Genomic DNA, 25,058 nt, shown 5'->3' with positions numbered 1-25,058 from the left:
TGCTCTGTTACCCCCGGAGGTAGACCCAGAAGGGGAGGCGGGCGGGCGGAGAGGAGAGAGGAGCGCGCGATCCAGCAGGGGTAGGGGCCGCTATGTGGGGGGTGGTGCGCCCTGCAGTCTAGACAGTACGATCTGGGCAGGGGGCGTGTGCGCTCGGCGCACCTGCGAGACTACAGAGCCCGGGGCCGGCACGTGTGGGGAGTGTAGACACGTCCGCTGCGCCCCTCTTGTTCCAGCCTAGGGGAAGGGAAAGGGGCGGGCGAGAGCAGCGGCCGGGTGTGTGGGGAGGGGGCGGCGGACATGGAGCGGGTGAACGACGCTTCCTGCGGCCCGTCGGGCTGCTACACCTACCAGGTGAGCAGGCACAGCACCGAGATGTTGCACAACCTGAACCAGCAGCGCAAAAACGGCGGGCGCTTCTGCGACGTGCTCCTGCGGGTGGGAGACGAGAGCTTTCCAGCGCACCGCGCCGTGCTGGCCGCCTGCAGCGAGTACTTTGAGTCGGTGTTCAGCGCCCAGTTGGGCGATGGCGGAACTGCGGACGGGGGTCCCGCTGACGTGGGGGGCGCAGCGGCGGCCCCGGGCAGCGGGGCTGGGGGCAGCCGAGAGCTGGAGATGCACACCATCAGCTCCAAGGTGTTCGGGGACATCCTGGACTTCGCCTACACTTCTCGCATCGTGGTTCGCCTGGAGAGCTTCCCCGAGCTCATGACGGCTGCCAAGTTCCTGCTGATGAGGTCGGTCATTGAGATCTGCCAGGAAGTCATCAAACAGTCCAATGTGCAGATCCTGGTGCCCCCTGCCCGGGCTGACATCATGCTCTTTCGCCCCCCTGGGACCTCAGACTTGGGCTTCCCTTTGGACATGACCAACGGGGCAGCCTTGGCCGCCAACAGCAATGGCATTGCAGGCAGCATGCAGCCCGAGGAGGAGGCAGCTCGGGCCGCTGGTGCAGCCATTGCCAGCCAAGCCTCCTTGCCTGTGTTACCTGGGGTGGACCGCTTGCCCATGGTGGCTGGACCCCTGTCCCCCCAACTGCTGACTTCCCCATTCCCCAATGTGGCCTCCAGTGCCCCTCCCCTGACTGGCAAACGAGGCCGGGGCCGCCCAAGGAAGGCCAACCTGCTGGACTCAATGTTCGGGTCTCCGGGGGGCCTGAGGGAGGCAGGCATCCTTCCCTGTGGCCTGTGCGGGAAGGTGTTCACCGATGCCAACCGGCTCCGGCAGCACGAGGCCCAGCATGGTGTCACCAGCCTCCAGCTGGGCTACATCGACCTCCCTCCTCCCAGGCTGGGTGAGAACGGGCTCCCCATCTCTGAGGACCCCGATGGACCCAGAAAGAGGAGCCGGACCAGGAAGCAGGTGGCATGTGAAATCTGCGGCAAGATCTTCCGTGATGTGTACCATCTCAATCGGCACAAGCTTTCCCACTCGGGGGAGAAGCCCTATTCCTGCCCTGTGTGTGGGCTGAGGTTCAAGAGAAAAGATCGCATGTCCTACCATGTGCGGTCCCACGACGGGTCTGTGGGCAAGCCCTACATCTGCCAGAGCTGTGGGAAAGGCTTCTCCAGGTGAGCAATGGCACCCTCCCCCCATGACCTGTCCTGTTTCTGACCCATGGGATAGCTCCTTGCCAAGATCTGGGAATGTAGGGGTCACTTGACCTTACAGGGGCACGTCTGGTTTGGGGAGTGCTTTAACGGCCCTGCTTTTGAGATGGTGCGGGCAAGAAGCTGCTTTCTCTTCCCCAGGGAAGTTCTCTGGCACTAGGCATGCCCTACTGTCTCTCCTCCTTGGGGCCTGGTGGGAAGGGCCCCGGATTCCTCAGGCCGCAGCCGCCGGGCCTCACCATTCTTCTCCCTGGGCTCCCTTTGTGTTTCCGGCACCAGGCGTGGGGCCCCCTCTGGGGGCGGGAGGCTGGGCTCCTCCAGCGACTTTCCCCGCTTGAATGGCTGCCGAGGGAGACGCTGAAACAGAAACAAGTGTATCTCAGACTCCTTACGCTCCTGTGCCACCACATCCCCCAGCACACGGCACAGCACCGGCAATCAGAGATCAGTGGGCTCCAGCTCTGCCCCTCACGGGCACACAGCTTGGCACCCAGAGTCTCTTCCTAACCGAAATCTTTGATCAGTTCTGATCAGCTCTGATCTGGTGGCTCCCGAGCCTAACTGGCCCCACAGGTCCCCTTTATGATCTCAGGACACAGCGGAAGGGGGCAGGGTGTCTTTTCAGATGCACTTTTTAGTGATCCCTGACTTGTCTGGGAGTGGAGGGTTGTTTTGTTTCTCCTCTGAAGAGAATCTCCAGAATCAAAGGCTGGTTTTAACTTGCCTGGATACTGAGGACCTTGTGTGTGGAACCCAGGGATGGAGAACTCCCTCAGAGGGGCCCCAGTCAGGAACCAGTCTTACCGGTCAGGCAACCCCTGCCCACCTGCTCTGGCGGGCATCTGGCCTACCAGCCCAGCTGGGGACTTAAGGCTCCATCCCTTGGCCTCTGGGGACTGAATTCCATCTGGGTGGCATTCATTGGCTGCCACGGCAGGAGAGGCTGGGGGAGGGGAACACTGAGTTTCTAAGGGGCTTTAGTCTGGACAATGAATCACACATACCCCCTCCCGGAAAGGCTGCAGCGAGGCCGCTTGTCTCATTCTAAAGCCACCTCCTCAGGGCCCTGGAAATCATTGAGTTTCTGGTGGGGGAGGGCGGTGGGCAGGCAAGGTCAGAGACAAACACTCACTTCCCTTCCCTCTAGAGAGGCCTGGGCCTGTGGAGCCAGAGCAGGGGAGTGAGGCTGTCTTTGTCATGCTGGGGTGGGGGGGAGGGAGAGAGTGCTCTCCATCAGGGTGCGGGTGGGGTTGGGGGGCCTGGCCAAGAGCGTGGCCTCATTTTTGGAGGTCTGATTTTGAAGTCTGTCTTGGTTCTCTCTCTTCCAGGCCCGATCACTTGAATGGACACATCAAGCAGGTGCACACTTCTGAGCGGCCTCACAAGTGTCAGGTAGGGGTCGGGCCAGGGCAGCGCTGGGCTGGAGGAGAATGCTGCTGTGCTCACAGCCCAGCCACGAGCCAGCTGACGCGCGTGCGGGGCCGCTGACTGACCACCGCTTGGCACACCTCCTCCTCTGTCCCTCCACCCTCCGTCCGCTCTTCTTTGTTCTTCCCCTGGCCCCCTCCCGCCACTGCCGATGTCCCTCCTTCCCGGTTGTTGGGTCCTGGTTCCCACCCTGTCTCCTGTGTTGCTTAGCTTTCCTCTCCTGGTGTTGGCCCGCTCTGTGGACGGTGGGCCACATGGCACACGTGTTGCCCCGGGGGCACTGGCATCCCGCTGGGCCCGGCTTCTGGTTCTCCGCAGGCACAGAGGCCACATGGGGCGGGAGGACAACTCTTCCCCTGGTCTGTCAGGCAGCCTGACCCAAGTTGGAGTCCCCTGAGGTCGGCACGGGGTGGAGAGGGCGGGCGGTCTTCCCTCCGAGCCCTGGCACCCGTGTCCCCCTCCTGAGGACTGGAGGGCAAGATGGTTTCCTCTCGTGAGCTCTTTGCGTAGCAGTCGGTCGGGAAGGCTGGGCAAGGTCCTCACCCTTGGTTTGTCTGCTTGAGTAATACCTGGGGCCCTGTGGCACCCAGAAACTTGAGTTTCCTCTCTTGGCCACTGAGCATTCCTGTGTAGATGGAGAACACGCCTCTCTCTTCTCCTTGGTTACCTCCCCTCTCTGGTGCCAGGTCCCCGCAATCCGAGGGGCAGCCGAGTTGTGGGGTGCTTACTACAGCCTCTGGGGGGGGGGGTAACCTGCTTCTCTTTATCCTGTTGGTGGCTAGGAGGGAGGGTTCAGGGAGACCTGCAGTGAGGGGTGGCCGTGTGGTAGGCAGGCCAAGGAGCCCCCCGGGGCCAGCGCGGACGGTGTGGTGTTCACGTGAGCGAGGCGAGGTGGCCTCTCCCGAGGACGCTAACCCGGGGTGGGGCTGCCGGGGTCCATCTGTGCCTCGTTGCCTTCTCTCTGTCTCTATCTTCTCGTCACAGAGCACATTCGGACTCTCCCAGGTAGTGTGCCGAGAGCCTGGCAGAGTAGGAGGAGCCCAGAGGGCAGTGGGGCCGAGCCCGGTGGCCTGGGGGGGTAACCTGCACTCTCTGCCCTTTTTCCAGGTGTGGGTTGGGAGCAGCAGCGGCCTGCCGCCCCTGGAATCTCTTCCTAGCGACCTGCCATCATGGGACTTTGCCCAGCCTGCTTTGTGGAGGTCGTCCCATTCGGTTCCTGACACCGCCTTTTCCCTTTCTCTAAAAAAATCCTTCCCCGCCCTCGAAAACCTGGGCCCAGCACACTCCAGCAACGCTCTCTTCTGCCCAGCCCCTCCGGGATACCTGAGGCAGGGCTGGGCCGCCCCCGAGGGCAGCCGGCCCTTTCCCCAGTGGCCCGTGGGCTAGCCTGGCCTCCCGGACAGGGTCTTCTGTGGAGGCACCGGGAGTGGCGGTTGCTCTGAGACCCTAGCTTTTGGGAGAGGCCAGCAGAGTGGTTCCCACCCACCATGCCTGGCTCCTCCCGGGGCGACCTGGAGTCTTTCCCAGCTCAGGGACCCCAGATGGGATAGCAAGAAGCTCCTTGGTCCCCACCCACTCAGGCTTCAGGTACCCCTGGGTGTCTCTCCTGGCCTGGGCGACTTTGGAGGTTGGTGCGTTCCTAGGAGCTAAGCCACTGGCTTCTATGCTTCCCCTCCCCCTGGCATCACCTCCGCTAAGGCAGGGGTTTTCTAGAATGGGGCCTGGCCACCCCAACCCCCACCCTGGGAGCGATACCCCTCCAGAGGAGACGCTGGTGCAACTCCAACTGGGTCATCCCCGCTGCCCTGCTCTTCCCTCCCCCTCACACAGGCCCTGCTTTCCCTTCTGGCTAGTGAATTAGACTTTGGTGTTTTTGAGGTTTATTAGCAGGTCTGCTCAGGAACTAGACTAACCAGTAGCTTTGTATCGGGTCACCCCAGCATACGGCTTTGGGGGCTGATAAAGCAGATGTATGTAGACCCCCCCTCTCGGATCCTGTTGGTGTGCCCTTTAGCCCCCGCGGGCTCCGTGGGGTAACAAGTGATGATAAAAGTTTTAATTCTAACATTTGAGGCTTTGTGTGTTTTGTCCTTGGTTTGTGTCATAACACTGACATCATTGTCCCTGGGGGTCCAAGCCCTCTCCGCCAGCCCCCTCACAGACCTGCCGGCCCCGCCCCCAGTCCTCTAGCGGGGACCCAGCAGGTAGACATGCTGGCTCCCATGTGCGGGGCTGCCAGCCAGGTGTGCCTGGGCTTGGCTAACCAGCAGGGGCATCTGTTTTGCAGGGACGATACTCTAAAAGCCTCAGAGGTGACTATAGCTCTCTGCGAGTTGGTTCCTTGGGCCCCTGGCAAAGCTGGGCATGTCCCTCTCAGCCCCTCCTGGTGCCACAGAGGACGGAGAAGCCAGTTACCAAGGCTGGTGCCACAGCTTGAGGGAAAAGGCTAGCCAGATGTCAGGGCACGAACCCTCAGGTTGGCAGTGACACACAAGTCGCCTCCGGGCTGGGCCCGCGTGTCCTTAACTGGCGGCATCTCTGAGTGCGGTGGGCTAGGACATGCCCCCCTCGGAGCTCAGCCTGAAGTGGAGGGGCTGGAGCAGCCGAGACCTCTCCCCTTGCTTCCAGTGGCCCCACTTCTCAGGGGCTCGTGGGGCGGCTTGGGCTGGAGGGGTAGCTTGTTAGAGGAATGGCTAGAGGAGGGACTAAGGGAGCTGACGCCCGGAAGAAGGGGGCCAGCAAGGCCTCTGGTGCTGGGCCTCCAGGCCTTGCCCTTAGACTTCCTCCGGGGCTGCGGAAAGGCTGCTTAGGACACCCCCTGCGGCTGGCCAATCTCCAAGGCCACCCAAGGTCAGGTGTGCATTCGGTCCTGGTACCACTTGGGCTCTGTTTCTGAGCTGCTCCACTCTTGGGAAGAAAAGCATCAGGAAGTCTGGGACGGGGAGAACCTGGGGGTGGGCTGGGGAGGTGAGCATGTCTGGGGCTCAGTGTGGAGTGGTGATGAGCAGAGGTGACCCAAGCTCAGGTTGGCTGGGCTGGGACCTGGCCTTTGTGCTTAGCAACAGCAGGCTGCCTAAGCACAGGGCTGTGGGCAGGGCAGCCATGCCAAGCGCCACCGGCAATCAGATCACACCCTGCGGGCTCGCTCTTGTCCCATAGGGTCCCTCTCTCTTCTCCCTGTCTCCCGGAAGGGAAATGCCTTTCCCTGGAGTTGCCCCGCATGGAGGTTCTGGGTGACCCCTTCTTTGATATGTCTCCCCTCAGCCACTGTCCTCTGTCCTTTCTCTCCTGGGTCATGTGACCAGCCTCTTTATGTCCTGTGTTCTCTGAACTTCTGGCAGGTCTAGACTCAGACTCACACACTTTCAAGATCCCCCCCAGAAAACTTAGGGGACTCCGCCAGGAAGGTTCAATTCTGGCACAGAAAAGCCAGCCATCGCTCCAGTTGGGCTTCGTCACACAGTGAAAGTTGTTGTGCTTGTGTGCTTTATTCTCAGCAACAGATTTACATTCCTGATGCTGTTTGCCCAGGCTGAAGTGAGCTCTCATTCCTGGAGAGGTCATCCGTGGGGGATGGATGGGGGGAGTCGGCCTGGTCTGAGATTTTAATTTTGCTTAGCTAATCCTCCAGATGGATAATCCACTTGTGGATAATTGAGGTTTGGCCGTCCATTATCTTTAGCCAGCAAAGTATGACAGGCCGTGCTTTAAAGGACAGATCCCAAAAGAAGGCTGGCGAGAGAAACAAGGCATCTCTTTCATATCCGTCTGGTGGCATCCTCTCCCGGGGAACGCGGGAGACAGAATCCTGAATGCGCGCTTTCAGCTGCATGTTCTCACACCTGGGCCGTGTGTGGTTCCTTTGAGTTCTGAGGCACAGGCCGCCCAGCCTCTCACCATTGCAGGGGTGGTGGGTGGGTGACGGGCTGGCCAAGCTGGTTCCTGACTGTGGATCCATCGACAGGTGCACCCTCCAGAGGGTGTTTACAGCAGCCCTTGCTCTGGTTCACAGGCTGGGGGGCTAGGTGGAGACTCAGGCTCTCTCTCCCCGCTCACTCTGGCCCATAATTGGGTCTTGCGGTCCCAGACTGAGGTGGGGCCCACCTGTGGCCATGAGACCAAGCACCCATGATGCTTTCTGAGGCACCTAAGTGTTCGAGTTCCCCTGCACAGTCCTGTCCCCTCTTCCTGTTGGGAGTCCTGGCCACCAAATACACTGTGTTAAAAAGTCTCGGCACCTTTCACTGACCAGAAGCGACCTCTACTGAGCTAGAGATGGTGAGAGCACAGGCTCAGGGGGCTCATGGGCCAGCTGTCCCGGGTCCTCTCAGGGAAGACAGGGACCCCGGGGCAGCCGGCAGGATCCGTAGGGCACTGGCCTGGCGTGGCAGGGTGTTCAGACCGCTGCTTTCTCTAGGAGCTGAATGTGCTTTGGGCAAATCACTTTCTAAACTCAGCTTCCTCATTTGTCAAACGAATAAACTCAATATATAAAACAAATAAAAGCGGTATTCTATTAGTATAAATTGTTCTGTTCAAATTTGTAACGTTTACTTAAAAGATAATGACAGAACAGCAAGGCCTGTCCTGATGCACACAGACATTTGGGATTAGGGTAGCAGCCGTGGCATCTTCGGCCTCCACAGTATCCCGTGGGTTTGTTTCTTGCTTTTGATTGTACAGTAAGGAGGTAGACAACTGTACTTGTACAGTAAGGAAATAGATAAGTGTCCGTGAGGACTGTTCACTTACCTTAAGGATCTCAGGATATGCTTCTGTTAAACAGACACTGTAGGAGCAAGTTAACAGGGTAGCAGGTCTTCAGTGGGTTAACCTTCGATCTGGAATGCACTTAAAGGGGCAGGTTGCTTTCTCTTGCAGTTCTACAACAGTAAACATACACAGAGAAATGGGTCAGACTCGACTGGAACCCCTGAAACACTTCCATAGAATCCAAATAGCCTGAGAGTCACCAGCCTGAACGCTCCTGAGGACTTTCCTGACATTCCGTGGCCCCCGAGGCCGGTGCAAGCCCCAGCGGAGGGAAGGGTGCTGGGAGGAGATCAGGGACTGAGACTGAGTCAGGTTCCAGACACAGGAAATGCCCGGGCGTGGGCCTGCCCTCCCAGGTGCTGGTGTGGGTGCTGACCTTGGTCACCTGAGTCATCTGGCCCTGGGACATGGCCATGAGCGGGTGGTCACAGCACAACTCTGTGACCGCACTCTTGGGAGGTGGTAACACAGCCTGCCCCGGAAGGCTGCTGTAAGGATGGACCGCGTGAGATAAGTGCCTCTAAAAGGCTAAGCATGGTGCCCGCCTGGCACGGAGTGAGTGCCCAATCAGTGTAGGGTGGCATCACCTTCCTTGTTATTACCAGCACTTCCCCAACTTAACATTTCACAAATGCTCCCGAAGCGTCTGGCCCGCTTTCTCTGCTCTTTCTCACGTTAGCAGCATTGACACTCTCATTTTATGGGCTGCTTTTTCAATACAGACTCACGAGAACATGGGAGTAATCTATGGGCTTGGTCCTGCCTTTCTTTTTCATTTCCCTGTGGCCAAGACGAACAGTCACTTTTGAATAAAGTGAATAAATTGAATTCTTTGTATAAAGCAACTAGGGAAACCCAGGATGGAGAATAGGAAGACTGGTCTGTTTAGATGCCAATAACTCTTGTGTAAACTCCCGTATAGTCAGTGCAACTGATGTCAATGCTGAATGTTTACAAATGAACAAATGCCTCATCTTCATTCTGTAGGGGAGCATAGTATGCCGTGCTGTGGTAGTCATGGGAACCAGGAATCCCAACTCCAGTGTCCCGTGTGGGAAATCAGAGCAGCGAGCTGGCCTGTTGGGGAGCGAGCCTAGGCCGTGTTCTAAAGCTCTCTGCACAAGGACTCGGATGTGTCGGCCAGAAACGGTTTTGTTCCACAGCGCGCTCGGTGAGGAGTCAGGCGCGGGATGCCAGCTTCCCCCTCATCCTGTTTTCCTTTCTGCCCTCAGACCTGCAACGCTTCCTTTGCCACCCGGGACCGTCTGCGCTCCCACCTGGCCTGTCATGAGGACAAAGTGCCCTGCCAGGTGTGCGGGAAGTACTTGCGGGCAGCGTACATGGCGGACCACCTGAAGAAGCACAGCGAGGGGCCCAGCAACTTCTGCAGCATCTGTAACCGAGGTAATCTCCCTGCGGCCCCCTCACTTCCAGAGGAGGGGCCTGAGCCCGTGTGGGCGGCTGGGGGCTCCGGACCACCCTGCCTCAGGCTCCATTCTGCGCACGGCCGGCCTTCCCTTCCCACTGAACGATAAACGCGGTCCTCGCCCAGCTAGCTGCTTGCCACCCCTTCCGTCCCAAGAGACTTAGGGTGTTTGGAATGGGAGTTCCCAAGAGATCAGCAGGTGGGAACAGGAAGGGTATTGTTCCCAAGCTGGGCCCGGAACATCTGCTGCTCAGGTGGCAGGATGGATGCCGTTGGAGAGGCCACTGAGGCATTGATGTTGGTGAGAGAGGCATTAGACCCCACAGCGGGGAGAAAAGGGGCTCCTGCTGGAGGGCTTTGCTGGCTGGTTCCCTGGCCTGTGGAGTTCAGCAGCCAGGGAAGGAGGCTGAGCCTGGCGATGGACAAGGGTCAGGAAAGAAACTCTGTATGTAGCACAAATGATCAGGAGCAAGCCCAAACCCAGGCAGATTGTGGCCTTGACGAGAAAGGAGAGTGGAAGGTGTTCTGAGCAGGGGAGCGCGCTTGCTGCTGACGTTGGCCTAGGACAGGTGGCTCTGGCTCCGGCCCGGGTGTTGTGTTGGGTGAAGTCAGGCCTGTCCTGGATCTGAGCTTCCGCCAGGGCTTGTCAGCTGTTGGCAGGGCCGAGGTTTGTGTTTTGCACGCACAGTGTCAGTGGAGGAGGCTGGCGCCGCGTCTCTGCTGAAGGAGGCTGGGCAGCTGTCGGCAGTGGGTGTGAGGATGCTTCTGCACGGTGTGCTTGCTTTGGCCAGGTGTGGACTGCTGGGAAGTCCTGTTTCCTGGGGCACCCTGGTCCCAGTGCTTCTGGAAGTGTTGGGTGTGGCTTAGTGGATTGAGTACTGAACCAGGAATCAGGGGGGCCTCGGGCTTAATCCCAGCCGCTTCCACATCACCCTACTGTGTGACCTCGAGCTTTCCCTTCCCTCCTCTAAACGTCAGTTGCTTCATCTCTTAAATGGGGTTAAAAACACCCCCCCCTTGCCCACCTCACAGGGTTGTTGTGAGGGTCCCGGCACACAAAGTAGATGGAAGTTAACTGAACCCACAAGGTGCTGCACACGGGGGAGGCCCCTTCTTACACTTTGTAACTGACAGGAAAGACACGCTGAGGCCCTGGCTGGGACAAAGAGAAACAAACATTCCTGCAGTCCTTGGCTGGAATGCGGGCGCCTGTGGGTCTCCGTGCGCCCTGAGGCCGCTGTGGGGGAGACTGCTCAGCAGCGAGGTGTTCTTGCTGCCCCTCCCTGAGACTGCACACTTGGGGTTTGCCTGAAGGCCACTGGGTGTCACTGTCTGCATCACCAAGAACCCTGCTGGGGAAGCAGGGAGGTAAAAGCCGCTTAAGCACCTGTCCTATTTTCTGACATGTCAATAGAGCCCTTCTGGCAGGAATTCCCCCGGGGAGCAGGCGGTGGGGTTGTGCACACCGGGAATTATCGGGGTGTAGCTGACCATCTTGACCGTGGCTGCCCCCGCTCTAGAAAAGGTTTCCTGTCTTGTTTCATCCGAACCTGGCTTCCTAACAGCACCCCCAAATAACTCTAAACCTGCCACAACATGCCATCCCCTGGCCTTCTGTCAAGTTTTCAAGGTTGCTGTTCTCAGCCTGAGAACTGGGGTCAGGGCCCAGAAGCGGGAACCAATGAGAGTGGAGAAAGATGCTAATGAGGAAACCCAGAAAGCTAGCCTGATTGCAGAGGGGGGTGAGGCCTGGTGGGAGGTCCAGGCCACAGCCCCTGGGGGCTCAGCTCCCAAGGAAAGAAGAGCTGAGAGCAGCAGGGAACAGCAGGGCACGTTGGCCCAGTTACAAGACAGCTGATGTGGCAAAGCCAACAACTATTGTACGTCAGGAGTTGTTTTTCCTGGGGCTGGCAAAGGCCCTGGGCCGCAGCCCACAGGCTACATGACTGGGATGGAGACAACGGAAGAGTAAAAGCAGAGGCCGCCTTATCTCAGAGAAGACAAGACTACATCTGGATCATAAGCTAAACAGCTTTGGGTCTGAGTCAGAGCAGGAAGTCCCATTCTTCTAAGAAGATAAGAGAAGGCTCTGGTCCAACCTACCCTGGGTACTCAGAAGGAAGAGAAGATAATTTCACTTTTTATTAGAAGAGAAGGAACAGGATTCTACCTCGGGACTCATTTCTTGACAGAAAGAGACTCCAACAGGGAAAAAAAAAGGGAAGAACACCGAAGAGGAAGGCAGTTTTTCCAGGAAGAAAATGACACCCAAGACATCAAGGCACTGGAATCAGAATGCAGATAGCTCTGGGTCATCCTTTGCCCTGCCCCCACCTGCCACCAAGGCTATGAATTCAGGGAGGAGCTGAACCAATAAATGGATGTTCTTAACTCTACAAGGGTTTGAGCAAAGGCTAATGCCAGCCAGCTGTTCAGATGGTTGAGATTGGATAAAATGAATTTCCAAATGCCCTCTGACATCCTTCAATTCCAACAAGTCTTTTGATTCCAGAGAGAGGAAGGGGCGGGGGAGGGACATCAATTGGTTGCCCCTCACATGCATCCTGACCAGGGATCGAACCCGCAACCCTTGGTGCATGGGAAAACTGCACCACACCTGCCAGGGCCCAACAAGTCTTAAGCAGTCAACTTTACTTATGCATCTGCCATTTTCAGTCTTTGCTTGTGAAGGATGGGAAAGATTAGAGGTAGCCTGGCTGCTCTAGTCCACTTGAGACAGATGACCTGGTCTTTGTCCTAGAGACATATCAAGATGCGGGTCAGACTTTCTGAAGAGGAAGATAATTTGTAGTGGGAAGATGGTGAGAAAAGTTTGTTCCTTCATTTTCAAGTTGAGGATATCAGTTAAGTTGATCAGCGGGAGGGAGAAAAGGATCCAGTAGGTCACCATGGTTTTCTACCTTTCTTTTAAAATTTCTGTAGCAGGGTCTTTGTGTATATGCATATGTACTTATGTGAGGAAGAGGGGTTGCTCATTGAGAATGTGCCTCTGACAGAGACAACATGTGGTCTCCAACATCACTTGCTTAAAAGGTAGAGGAAGTCTTCTTTCCAGAGGGGGGCGTACAAGTTGTTACCAATGCCAGTCTTGGGCGCAGACGGCCTGTCATTCTCCGATTCTCTGAGCTGACACAAACCAACTAGTGCCCCCATCTGGCACCAAGGTCAGGACAAGGAGAAAGCGGTCCCCGACCCCTGCGTGGATATGAAACTTGCAAAGAAAGGATTTGCTTCTGGAGTGTGAAATGCAGCGCAACAGACAAGAAAATGCAATGGAGGGGCACAATAACCCTTTGGCAATAAAGCCTTCATCTCTAGAATGCGAGGGAGGGCGGCTTGTTGGTTCTGGTGGAGTCACATGTGTGCTCAGTATCCATCATTCTGGTGCCTGGATCAAGCCGCCTTGTTGGTTCTTGGTTAATCAGTGGTGAACGGGCAGGTGAGTTCAGAATTCCATCTAAATGTTTCTGACTTAAAAGATGTTTTCTTCTCAGAAACTCGGCTTCTGTTTTAGCCCAACAGTTGGCTGCTGAGTTGCTCTGTGTTTAGATTCTGGGCTTCACGTGGCAGCTGTAGATCCACTCCTCCCACCCTGCCATGTGGTTCTGCTATAGATAGTCCTGTCTGCAGCTGGGTAAAGTCGAGAGGACCCAGCCATGTGTTACTCGGCCTGTTTTTCAGGAAAAAGAAGCAAGTTTTCATTGAGCATCTGCTGGTTCCCCTGGTACACAGCTCTTCCCAGAAAGAGTAACTACGCTAATTCCTGGTGCCCCTTCCCTCCGTGGACCTGCCCGGGGACACCACGCCACTGCAGAGGCCTCAGCAGGGATTAAAAAACAAAGAAAAAATTTCCCTTCTAAAGTGGCATCATCAGAAAGTCCCTGATGTCTGTGCTGGTTGTTGGGGCCACAGCACCGAGTAGGGGGCTGAGATCCTCTTTCCCATGAGCCTCACCGACTCATTCCTGACTCCACCCTTCCTCTTAGGAATGTTCGTAAGATAAGCCAGTCTGCTCTGTAACTGGCCCCAGGCAGACCCCTCGTCACCGCACAGGACAGCTCGCTCTGCCAGGCAGGGCAGGACACCGGCCTCTGGCCCAAGTGGGTCTGTGAAGGAGCTGTGTCAGGAAAGGAAGGAACATTCACTCAATCCCCCATTTCCTCCAGAACCACCAAGCACTGTTGTCAGGGGAGTGTTTGTTAAATAAGCTTCCCACAGGTCAGCCCCTATCTATCAACGGCTTCCATTCTAGTGGAAGAGAGATACATGAGTGTAAATGGTGATCACGAAACCTATTGCAAAAGTCCAAGGGCTGTTTCTAGGGCCAGGGCCAAGACACATTAAAGAGAGTCTGCCCCACCCAGCCGGTGTGGCTCAGTGGTTGAGCATTGACCTATGAACCAGGAGGTCACGGTTCGATTCCTGGGTTGCAGGCTTGATCCCCAGTGTGAGGTGTGCAGGAGGCAGCCGATCAATGATTCTCTCATCATTGATGTTTCTATCTCTCCCTCTCTCTTCCTCTCTGAAATTAATAAAAATATATTAAAAAAAAAAAAAGGAGTCTGCCCAGTGGTTAAGGACCACGTGGCCCTGGGGTTGGAGTCCAGGCTCTGCCATTTCGTAGCTGTGCCTGTGACTGCAAGTTGCTTAACCTCACCAAGCCTCGTATATTTTAATCTATAAAATAGGTATAATTCTCACTCATAGGGTGGTTGGGGGAATACTACAGAATAATGCATGCAATGTGCTGGGCCCTGGCACACCATCACCACTTGCTGAAGGTGAACTTTTGGCAAGAGAACATTTACTGGGTAAATTAGGTAGAAAGAGTACTTCCTAGAAGAAACGGGCTTAGGAAACAAGTTCTAGAGGTAAAGGAAGGACCCTCGGAGCTTGGGAGTGAGGAAGCTCATGGTAACTTTTACTGTCGTCATGGATCCCATTGTTTACCCTGTAATTTTAAAGGGGAATGACAGTACCTGAGAATATGTCAGCCAGGTCTGAGTGAATGAAAGGACATCATCAAGGCACTGGCTCTCCAAGTGGGCCTCATGCTAAAAAGCTCCGCTTCCTGCTGAAGGCACTTGCTGATCCTTGGCCATGAATGGGGTTCGATGACACAACTTCTTCCTGTGAAACCCAAGCCGAAACCCTTTGACCTGCCCACCTGGTTCCGTATCTGCAGACTTGTGGGCGGTGCGGAAGTTGGCCCAAGATCTCCTCTTCCCAGCCTGAGATACGACACAGCTCAAACTCACTGGAGCGTCTGGGTTGGGCTGGAGTGGCCCCAAGATGGCTGGACTGTCCCTTCCCCCAAATAAAGGCAAAGATCATCCCTGTTTTTTCTTTAAATGAACCCGATGGATGCTCCAAAACTGGACCAAAAGACCACCATGAATAAGAGATGACTACACCCTTTAACGTGACGTCCTCTTTTTCTTTTCTTCAAAAAGTCTAAACAGTTACTAAGTCCAGCTACTCTGAAGGTGAAAACTTAGCGACTAGAACATGTCCTGAGAAACAGAAGCAGGGCTGCCCCTGGAGGCATTCCTTTGGGATTTCCTCTCGCCTCCATCTGATCTGTGGTACCGTTTACAAGTGTTAGCGAGCGTTCTGCTGGCTGGCGGCCCGGGAGCCCGGATGCTTTTCTGATTCTGTTTCTAGCTCTGGTCCCTGCAGCTGACCTGGGGCTGTGGGACCCGCAAACCACTCCTTACTGAGGTGCCAAGCAAGCCTAGAGGCGTCTGGCTTTTGACCTGACATCCGTCCGTCCAGGCAGCTGGCCTGGGCCTCTACCGCAGCCTGGCAGAGTGGGCTCTGCAGAGGAACCGATTTGAGGACAGTGCCATCCTTCATCCTGAGCCAGGGGGCTCCTGTGGTTGCAGCTGTTTTTGAGCCAAGGAGGGCCCCTTCTAGGTGCAGCTGGCCTAGGAATGCTAGCCAGAGCGGCCAGAGGAGAGGCGTGGGGGAAGCAGAGAGGTGTCTCGGTGCTGGCCGCGGGATCTCATCTCCTTTTGTCTTGTTTAGGTTTCTCCTCTGCCTCCTACTTAAAGGTCCATGTTAAAACCCACCACGGTGTTCCCCTTCCCCAGGTCTCCAGGCACCAGGAGCCCATACCGAATGGGGGAGCAGCGTTCCACTGCGCCAGGACCTATGGCAACAAAGGCAAGCGACCCCTTGCTCTGCACTTTGCTTCTCTGCGCAGACTGTGTTGTGGGGGCGCTGGGCCGGGTGTGGGGAGGCGGGAAGGCTGCCGGCTTGCTGGCCGCCTCGAGGAGGCTCAGTGATCTGAGTGGCAGTGGCCTCCAGGACAGAGTCACAGTGGGTATCTCACTCCAGGGCAGTGAGTGAGGCTTGAGGGCCCTGCCATGATCCAGCCCCCGCCTCCTCTTCCCCAGCCCTCCTCCCGTGCTCCTGGCCAGCCCCTGCTGTCTGGAGCCCTGCCACATGCCCCCGGCCCAGGGCAGGAGGAGGAGCCCTGCATGATGAGTTACTTTGGGCTTGTCTGTCGCCTGTGGCCCTGGAAGGGTGGTGTGGAGCTGTAGCTGAATGTTTTCTCCTTTGATCCTGCTGGACAGGGGGAGCCCAGGGCTGGCTTCCCCCTTCATAGGTGTGACTGGTTGCTGTGAGCGCCCTTTCCAGAGGGCCTCTGGCTGCGTCTGTGAGGTGCATGGCGATAAATGAAGTACCTGACAGTTTGCGTAGAGCTCCCTAAACCCCACCTTCACTCGTTGATTCAGGTTGTTTTGTGGTATTTTTAAGTTGTGGTTGCTTTGGGGATAATGCCAGGGGCTTGGTGGATGGCAGAGATGGCATGCTCCACGCTCCCATCACGGACCTCCCTTCCCGGCATGGCTCTCTGAACCCAGGCAGGAAGCTGCTGATTGGTGGAGGACTCCATTGTGGGCCAGGCAAGGCAGAGCAGCGAGGGTTGTCTGGCGGTCCAGCTTGTCCTGGGCTCTGTGTGGGCCCAACCTGCCAGCTGAGTTGTTCCAAGTTGCTTTTAATCTCTGTGCTTTGGCCACTTGGCCCAGGAAAGGTTTTGGCAGAAGGAAGGCGGCGAGGGCAGGCTTGTGTTTGCAGCACTGGGAAAAGGACTGGCTTCTGTCTCCACCATCTTGGTGTCTGCTGACTTGAGGATCCCCGGCTCTGGTTCCGCCTTGCTAGGGTGCAGCTAGTCTGGTGCAGAGGTGAGGCCACTGACATCCCTGCTCGGCATCATCAGAACAGCCGTGTTACCTTCAGAGGCACCCAAGACAGGGCCTAGGAGTTGGGGGTCTTGGCGTTGTTCTGGGGAGAAGCAGTGGAGGTCCCCTCTCTGAACCCCCTCCTTGGAGCAGGCTGAGATGATGATGCGCGATACGTACGCACCTGCATGAAGAGCCCTCAGCGAGGGAGGCTGGCAGCCCCAGGGCCCTGCTCTCTCCCCCCGTAGGTGGTCAGACTCCCAGGCTGACCAGCCGGACCTCGGTGGGTTCTGCCAGGACCGTGGCTGGCTGCCGACCGCCCTCCACAGGCCTGTGAGCTGGTCCCTCTCAGCCCCTCCAGGAGGGGCCCTGTCCGGAGCCCGGCCTCATCTCGCCTCTGTGTTCTGTTTTCTCCTAGAAGGCCAGAAATGCTCGCATCAGGATCCGATTGAGAGCTCCGACTCCTACGGTGACCTCTCGGATGCCAGCGACCTGAAGACACCGGAGAAGCAGAACACCAACGGCTCTTTCTCCTGCGACATGGCGGTCCCCAAAAACAAAATGGAGTCCGACGGGGAGAAGAAGTACCCCTGCCCTGAATGCGGGAGCTTCTTCCGTTCCAAGTCCTACTTGAACAAACACATCCAGAAGGTGCATGTCCGGGCTCTCGGGGGCCCCCTGGGGGACCTGGGCCCCGCCCTCGGCTCACCTTTCTCTCCCCAGCAGAACATGTCTCTCCTCGAGTCCTTCGGGTTTCAGATTGTGCAGTCGGCGTTCGCATCGTCTTTAGTAGATCCCGAGGTTGACCAGCAGCCCATGGGGCCAGAGGGGAAGTGAGGCAGAGGCTGCGTCCCTGTGGAGATGGCCGTCCGGGGACTGCTGAGAAATGCTGTGAATGCGGAGGGAAGTGATGTCTTTGGGTTCTGTAGCTGAGAGATTTTTATTCGTTTTTAAACCCCGCCCCCCACCTTATCATCCCATCCCTCTCCACTACCCATCCCCCGTGGTCTTTAGATAGATCCTCATCTGATACTCTGCAGACATGTCTGTGAGGCCCAGTATGGGGCAAGGGCAGGAAACACTACATAGGCCTTCAAGGGCCTTCAAGGCAACACGGGTTCCAGTTTCTCTAGTGAGCAGAAGCTGGAATTCCTGGTGCTCAATTCTTAGTGACCCCCATCCCAAACCCACAGTTGACGGCATTCTGGGACCTCGGTGATTCTGGTCCCCCCCCGCCCCGCCCACTTCTCTAATCCCTCACTCTCGCCCATCTCCTATCCCTTAAGAGAAAACACAGTAGGGTCTCCACCCACGTATACAACTCTGATGCCCCACTGTCTTTAAGGAAGCTGGAAGCCTACAGCATCCCATGGACCAGGGGAGAGTGTCCTCCAAGAGCCCCCTGAGCTTGACCCTTGACCTGGAGGGCCCCAGAATTTTCTGAGCCCTGCTTGGAATCTAGCATTTTGCTTCTAGGACAAGCTTAGCTGTTGAGGACACTCCCACCCCAAATTCCAGTTCTTATGTGATTTTAACCATACAACTTGCTGTTGGGTTTTAATTCTCTAATTATTATTATTGTTATTATTTTTTAGGACCAGTTGTAGTGAATTGCTACTGAAAGCTATCCCAGGTGATACAGAGCTCTTTGTAAACCGCAGTCACAGGTTAGGGTTAGTATTAAACTTTGTTTAGATGTACCATAATTAACTTGGCTAGTTGATTGTTTGGAGTCTATGGAAGAAATAGTTTTATGCAAAATTTTAAAAATGCCAGTCTGGTCAGGGAGGTAGGGGGTTTAGTGCTATTGGGGAGCCAGGAAGACAGGAGAGCTGGCAGGTGGGGACATTGTGTACCTCAGTTGTGTCACATGTGAGCAAGCCCAGGTGGACCTCGTGATGTGAATTGATCTGATCAGACTGTATTAAAAACCTTAGTACGTTACTTTCCCTGCTCCCCGAGTCTGGTTTTTCAGCTGTGAGGGTCTTTGGGACCCAGAGGGTGGGCAGTCCATGCCCCTGCACCTTGGGGGTGGGGAGGGGATCCCTAGAGACCCATCTTCCTCTTCATTGCACCGGTTGCACTGGGACTGACAGGTAACGGTTCCCACTGAGGACTGAGTTGCCAGCATTCACCCATTAGTTCAACAAATACTCGCCCCTGTTGTCTTCACTGCTGTGTGCCATGCCCAGCCTCAGACCCTGGCGTACGGTGGTGAAAGGATTCCCTGGTGGAGCTCAGTGGGAGACAGTTAACAAGTAAGCAGATTTAACTTAGTTCAGATAAGGAGAAGTCCAGGGGGGAAAACTGGGCAAGGTAGGAAGGTGTGAGGTAGGGGGTGGGACTCGGGGAGAGAAGATCGGGAGTTAGCCCTAGCTGGTTTGGCTCAGTGGATAGAGTGTTAGCCTGTAGACTGAAGGGTCCTGGGTTCGATTCTGGTCAAAGGCATGTACTTAGGTTGCAGGCTCGATCGTTGGCCCTGATCGGGGCATATGCAGGAGGCAACCAATCAATGTCTCTCTCACATCGATGTTTCTCTCTGTCTCTCCCCCGCCACTTTCACTCTCTCCAAAAATCAATGGAAAAATATCCTGGGATAAGGATTAACAACAACAACAAAAGATTGTGAACAAAACAAAACACCTGGAGTTAGAGGGCACTGGCTAGGACCTAAGGAGGGACAATGTACAAGCTGAAAATCCTCTTGGCCAAGGGGCTCTTAAGAAGCTTAGCAACGTGAATTCCCCCCCAACCCCATGTTATCTGGGGGTAAGTAAAGGTTGTTGCAGCCTCAGTAGTGAATGCATGAAGAGAAGGGGGAAAGAACAGCAAACAAGAGGCAAGAAGTGAGCACAGTGGGGAGTTAATGGGAGCAAGAATCAGAGTGGGAACAGGCTGACTTCATGGCAGTCAGGTATCTTGAGAAACCTCAGGCAAGAGGGAAACCCCTAAACGAACAGAAACCGCATTTAACCTCCAAACAAGTAGAAAAAGCGATTAGGGAGAAAAACAGACCAGGAGGCACAAACAAAGCCCACAATGACTTAGATTCACATGAACATCAGTAATCACACTGTTCTGGTTTAAAGGCACACTCAGAACTGGATTTTTTTTAAAACCCTCTAAACCACCTACGTGAAATCTTGGGTAAATTGCTGGGCTGTGGACTGTGTGGGATGGAGGCCTGGGCTGTTTGGTGTGAGCATCGGAGAAAAGAGCCACTCCGGAGTGCTGAGACGCTGTGGACAGGTAGCTTTGTGGCCACCACAGACGCTGCCAGCGGGTCACACTGCAGAGAGCCTGGCCTTGAACCAGCGGCCTGAGACATGCTAGGTCCTGCTCCCCACCTGAGACCCCTGGTTGTGTCTGAGGACAGGTGGCAGGATTGGAACAACAAAGCAAACAGCTGCTGCTTCTTCCAAAGCGCTCATCTGGAGGCCTGAGCAGCAAGTGGAGGTGTCCCTGCTTGTCCCTAGAACCCCCAGCTTCCGCACCTCCATACGCCATGCCCTTCAGACCATGGGGGAAAAAGCTGTGCAGGACATGGGTACACAAAGGTGGAATGGCTTCTCTTGCCCTGGTCAAGGGCAGAGAACCTGAGCTTTGGCTGTCCAGCTCCACCATCTGGTCACTGCCAACCCTGGGCAAATTTCTGAGCCTGTCACCTCATCAGTGAAATGGGCTGTGAAGACTAAGGGAGACATCATATGAGCTGCCATTCTCTGTGCCTGATGCTCAGCATGACCTGCGAGGGTGGTTCTCTTACTACCCCCGCCTGCAGACGGCAAACAGAACACAGGCTCAGAGAGGTGAGAGGCACCCTCCCACCCCAGGTCACAGTAAGTGACAGCCAGAATTTAAACTCAGGTGGTTCTCCGACCTTGATTCCCAAGCCCTCAGCAACAGATCGTGCCTTTAGACACATATAAATGCCCAATTCAATACTTGGCACAGAGGAGGCTCTGGTTGCCCTGCCAGGCCCCCAGGATGAAGGCCTGACAGTGCAGCAGAAAATGACCACTGAGGAGGTCAGGCTCAGTGCCAGAGGGAGCCTCCAGAGACCAAGTGTGAGTAGGCATGCTCTTCATACTTGGACTGACCGGGGATGACCTGCACCCCACCCCAAGCCTCACTGGACCCACTGCGTGAAGGTGTGCCGGGCACCAGCAGCAGCCTGTTTTCTAGGCACCACCAGGCAGAGCTGTCACGCCAAGGAGCCAGTCCAACTGTAGTTTCTGGGCTCAGCTCCTCCCACTCTCAGTGCATACCAACCGTTCCCAGCGCCCTCCTTTTCCCCACGGAACACCCTCCACCCCGAGGCTCCTCCTTTTTTTAATCCTCACCCAAGGATATTTTTCCATTTTTAGAGAAGGAGGGAGGGACAGGGAGAGAAACACGGATGTGAGAGAGACACATAGATTAGTGGCCTCCTGCATGCACCCCGACCAGGGCCAGGTGTCTGCAACCAAGGTACATGCCCTTGACCAGAATCAAACCCGGGACCCTTCAGTCCCCAGGTGGACACTCTATCCACTGAGCCAAACTGGCAATGGCTGGAGGCTCTTTCGTAACAGCTCTGTGCTTCTGCATCTTACTCTGTTCACGACCTTCTTTGCCTGCCTTGGCACTGCTTCTGCCCCGCCCTGGTCATCCTCACTGTGCCCTGGGTCATGGTGGTCTTTGGAGACAGTGCCGGGGGCAGATCCCAGCACCACCCCCTTCTGACTGGTGCTTCTCCGTTTGCTCATATGGAAAACAAGGATAACAGTTCTCAGTCACATGGCTGCTGTGAGGATTACGTGGACTCATACCTGTGAAGCACGTTAGGAAACACTCAAAAAGCTCCCTTTTCATTCACCTCCTCCCCCAGACTACACTCATAAAAATGAATGGCAGCAGGGAAAAGCGAACTTCTTCTGTAAAGAGCCAGAAGGTAGACACGTTCAGCTTTGTGAGCCATATGGTCTCTGTCACAGCTACTCCGCTCTGCTGCTGAGCAGCCAGGCAAAGACAATAAATTCATAAACGGATGGGCATGGCTGTGGTCCCATAAAACTTCATTGATGGGCCCTGCAACTGAATTTCATTTAATTTTTACATGTTAGGAAATTCTCTTCTTTGGATGTTTCCAACCATTGAAAAGTGTAAAAACCATTCTTTGCTCACAGGCTGTGCAAAAACAGGTGGCAGGCCGGGCCTGACCCCCGGCCACAGTTTGCCGGCCACTGCACAAGACCCGCTTCTCCTCCTGCTTCTCCAGGCCCTCCCTGGTTTCAGATCTTGGATGTCACCCAGACTCAAATCCCAGCCAACCGAGGGCTCACAGTTCATGTGAGTTAAATTAATCCGACACCCAGAGCTTGTGATTTCTCGGTCTGCCAATCAATCCATTGATCCACGTGGAATGGAATGCCACGTCCCCCAACCAAGATTGCTCTAAGGAACTCCAGAGTCCGCACAAAGATGGGCCTAATGTGCTCAGAATAAGAATTGCCTACCCATTCACCCTCCTTTTGAGGGTAGGGGCAGGACAGTGGGCAGGGCAGAGGGCAGAAGGTCGGCAGGGAGCTGGCAGAAGACAGTCCTGGAGGAAATGGGGAATGAGGTCAGTCATCGAATCCTGTTATTGTCCACGCGGTTCTCTCTGGCTGCCTAGCTACCTCTGCTTTCTGGTTTTCGTGAAAGGTTGTACTTGGAGGCACCAGGGATAAGGAGAGGGTGACGTTTTTGGCAGTGAATGCAGAATTTCACGGGTCTCTCGCAGGAGTAAATAGTCATGTCCTCTTACATTGAGTGACAGTGTTCCCAAGTCTTGCAGGATCCCTCTAAGCCCTTGGAGGAGGCAGCTGGTGACTCCCCAGTTTACATAATCGAGACCTGGCAGCAGGGCCTCTAGGCCTTACGCAGCACATCTCCCCCCATCTCCCACGGCCACCTGCCCCACCCTCCTCTGGACCACCCCAAGAGTGGAGGGTGCCTCTTACACACTGTGGAGCGGCTCTCACTGGGGGAGGAAGAGACTGAGGGGGGCAGAATCATTAATGTCTGGATCTGCATCTCTTGATAAACTGCTGTGAAAGGAAGTGGCAAATGTTTATCTAAGAGACGAATCCATCCTAACCAAACAAGTTTCTGTCGAGGACAAGGCCGTGTGGAGGTAGGCGCCTCTGAATACAGCTGCTTTGTGTCCTGTGGACGCGCACCTCAGGCAACAGCTCACTTCTCTTCAGGGAAAGCCCGCCGCCTCCCTAACTGCTGCTCTAGCGGCGGCCAGTCCTCACCGGGCTGAGGTCAGAGGGTGGCGGCACTGGGAACAAAGCTGCATGACTATTGACATCCCCTTCCCTTCTTCAAGGGTATTTCTTTTCTGAGTCGATATCTGTGCCCTGGGCCTGCTGAAAGCTTCGGGGGTCCCTGTTAAGGGTCACAAACTCCATGAATGGGGGGAGCCTAGGTTAACTTTTTTTAAAGCTTTTCTGTGGATGATGATAAACGATTTGCTTATTCATGTAGTTTCCTCTGCCTACAAAGTACTTGCCTTTTGTTTATCTGAAGAATTCTTCAAAGCCCAGCTCAGATGGCCCTCAGCTGCACAGCTTCCCTTGCCCCCCAGGAGGGAGACAACTTTCATTTATTACATCACTACTAGGTGTCACACCCGTTGCCAGGGGCCTTCTGTACCTCAGCAACCCTGTGAGGTAGATACTGCTTTATCTTCCCTGAGGCTCACAGAGCTCACGTCACTGCCAGTGCCACATAGCTGTGAAGTGGCAGAACCAAGACATGAATCCTGACCTGTCTGACCATGGGGCCCAGGCTCCATCACTGTCTTCCTCTGTGCCAGCTCACTTTCCACACATATTCCTACTTTTCCATCATATTTTTTATGGATTTCCCCATAAGAGACCAGGTTTCCTTGCAAAGGTAATTCATCTCTGTATTCCCAATACCTAGAATAGTGTTTGACACTGAGCAGCCACTAATTCATTCAACAGGTATTATTCTGGATGCATACTGTGTGCTGAGAGAGACTTAATTCCTCAAAGAGCTTAAGCGTACAGAGTAAGTAGTGCAGGACATGGGACATAGACATACGCAAATATCTGCACCACAAGAGAGAAAATGACATAACAGGTGAAGGGAAATAAAAGCTCTGATGATTTGGAGAAGGAGGAGATGCCAGCCAGGTCTGAGAAGGTGGTGGCATCAGAGAAGGACCTCGGAGCATGCTTAGGACTTGGACATAGAGGCTGGGTGTGGGGGAAGCAGGGTGACTCAGAGAAGGGAAGATATGGGCAAACTTGCCCTTGAAGTCCAAATACCAGCTGATGATCAAAGTGACAAGTCCTTTCAGGCCACTGAGGAAGAAAAGGGCCATTTCAGAGTGTGTAGGAGCTGCTGGGCAAGTCAGCCACCAATCAGATTGTGAAGAAGAGCTGGTCAGGGCAGACCGGGACGCTCAGTTGGGCGACTGACCCAGTATCGGGGCCAGTTTGGATGAACAAAGACAACTACCTAAGAGGAATTCCGCAGCCAGCTCTTAAAATAACAAATATCATTCTAATAATAACCATCACCATTTATTGATCGGCTGCCTCCTGCACACCCCTCTGGGGATCGAGCCCTCAACCCAGACATGTGCCTGGGAATCCAACTGTGACCTCCTGGTATTTAAGATTTGTTTTAAATGTTTACACAAATAAAAAACATTCATTTTACAAATGTTCCTATCTGCCCTGGCCGAGTAACTCAGTTGGTTAGAGTGTTGTCCTGATACACTAAGGTTTCGGGCTCAATCCCCATTCAGGGCATGTACAAGTATCAACCAATGAATGCATAAATAAGTGAACCAACAAACTGATGTTTCTCTCTCCCCTCCTCTGTCTCCAAAATCAATAATAAAAAAAGTTTAAATGTTCATCTCAAGCTTCCCTTCAAAGCTCTTGCTCTGCCCTGTCCCAGGGAAGCTGGACCCGGCCGTGGCCATGAAGGTTTGAGTGGAGAGTGGGAGAACGTGGTCTGTCCTCCACCACGTTCTCACCCCTTCCTCTCTGCGGCTGGGCTGGGATGGGGCTGGGAGGTGCAGTTCCTCCTACCTGACAGCTTTGGAGAAGCGGCCGTTTCTCTGTTGACTGGCTGCTACTCTTCAGGACTAACTGGCTGTGTCTTCCGCCGTGTGGCAGCATCTACAACCGGCTCTCTTGTGCCGTCTTTCGTAATTTCACCTTCCTTATCTGTAAAGTGGAAAGAAAGCAAATTTCCTTATGCGGGTGGCGTGAAAACAGAGTAAGGTAAGGTACTAGGCGTACCGGTTAATAATGCGGATTTTTGCCAATAGATGGAGTTACACATATGTTGATATAGATGCGACTTGATATGTATGCTATTTGGTTGTATTGACAACAAGCTTCAAAACCTCATATGTCCAATTTTCTGAAGGTGTTAACATCATGGATATTTTACGCTTAAATTAATTTCAAGAGAAACATCAAAAGTGCTTGAAATTATCGTGTTTTCTTTGATTTCAAAATCCGCATTTTTAACTGGTTAAGAGCTAATCCCCATTTCTAACCAGTTAATAGCTAATCCGCATTTTTAATCAGTACAAGATTA

General features: G+C 54.8%; 1 protein-coding gene across 5 annotated transcripts; it reads left to right on the top strand.

Moving 5' to 3' along the window:
* Window positions 1–300: 300 nt before the first annotated feature.
* PATZ1 (POZ/BTB and AT hook containing zinc finger 1) lies at window positions 301–24,393 on the top strand (the record flags this gene model as incomplete). 5 transcript variants are annotated; one of them, XM_079763028.1, is made up of 5 exons in its annotated part: window positions 301–1,571; window positions 2,939–3,002; window positions 9,044–9,215; window positions 15,286–15,423; window positions 16,867–24,393. In XM_079763028.1, the coding sequence occupies 5 exons, from the start codon at window positions 301–303 to the stop codon at window positions 17,280–17,282; spliced, it is 2,061 nt and encodes a 686-aa protein (XP_079619154.1). In that variant the 3' UTR covers window positions 17,283–24,393. The 5 variants fall into 5 exon arrangements, with proteins under 5 accessions (XP_079619154.1, XP_079619153.1, XP_079619156.1 ...); XM_079763027.1 differs by having other exon boundaries at window positions 16,864–24,393; XM_079763030.1 differs by having other exon boundaries at window positions 15,351–15,423; window positions 16,864–17,033.
* Between the last annotated feature and the right edge of the window lie 665 nt (window positions 24,394–25,058).

This window comes from Cnephaeus nilssonii, assembly GCF_951640355.1.
Source record: "Cnephaeus nilssonii genome assembly, chromosome: 22".
Taxonomy (NCBI): Eukaryota; Metazoa; Chordata; class Mammalia; order Chiroptera; family Vespertilionidae; genus Cnephaeus; species Cnephaeus nilssonii.
The sequence above is the reverse complement of the archived record's forward strand: the minus strand, read 5'-3'. Positions and strand labels throughout refer to the sequence as shown.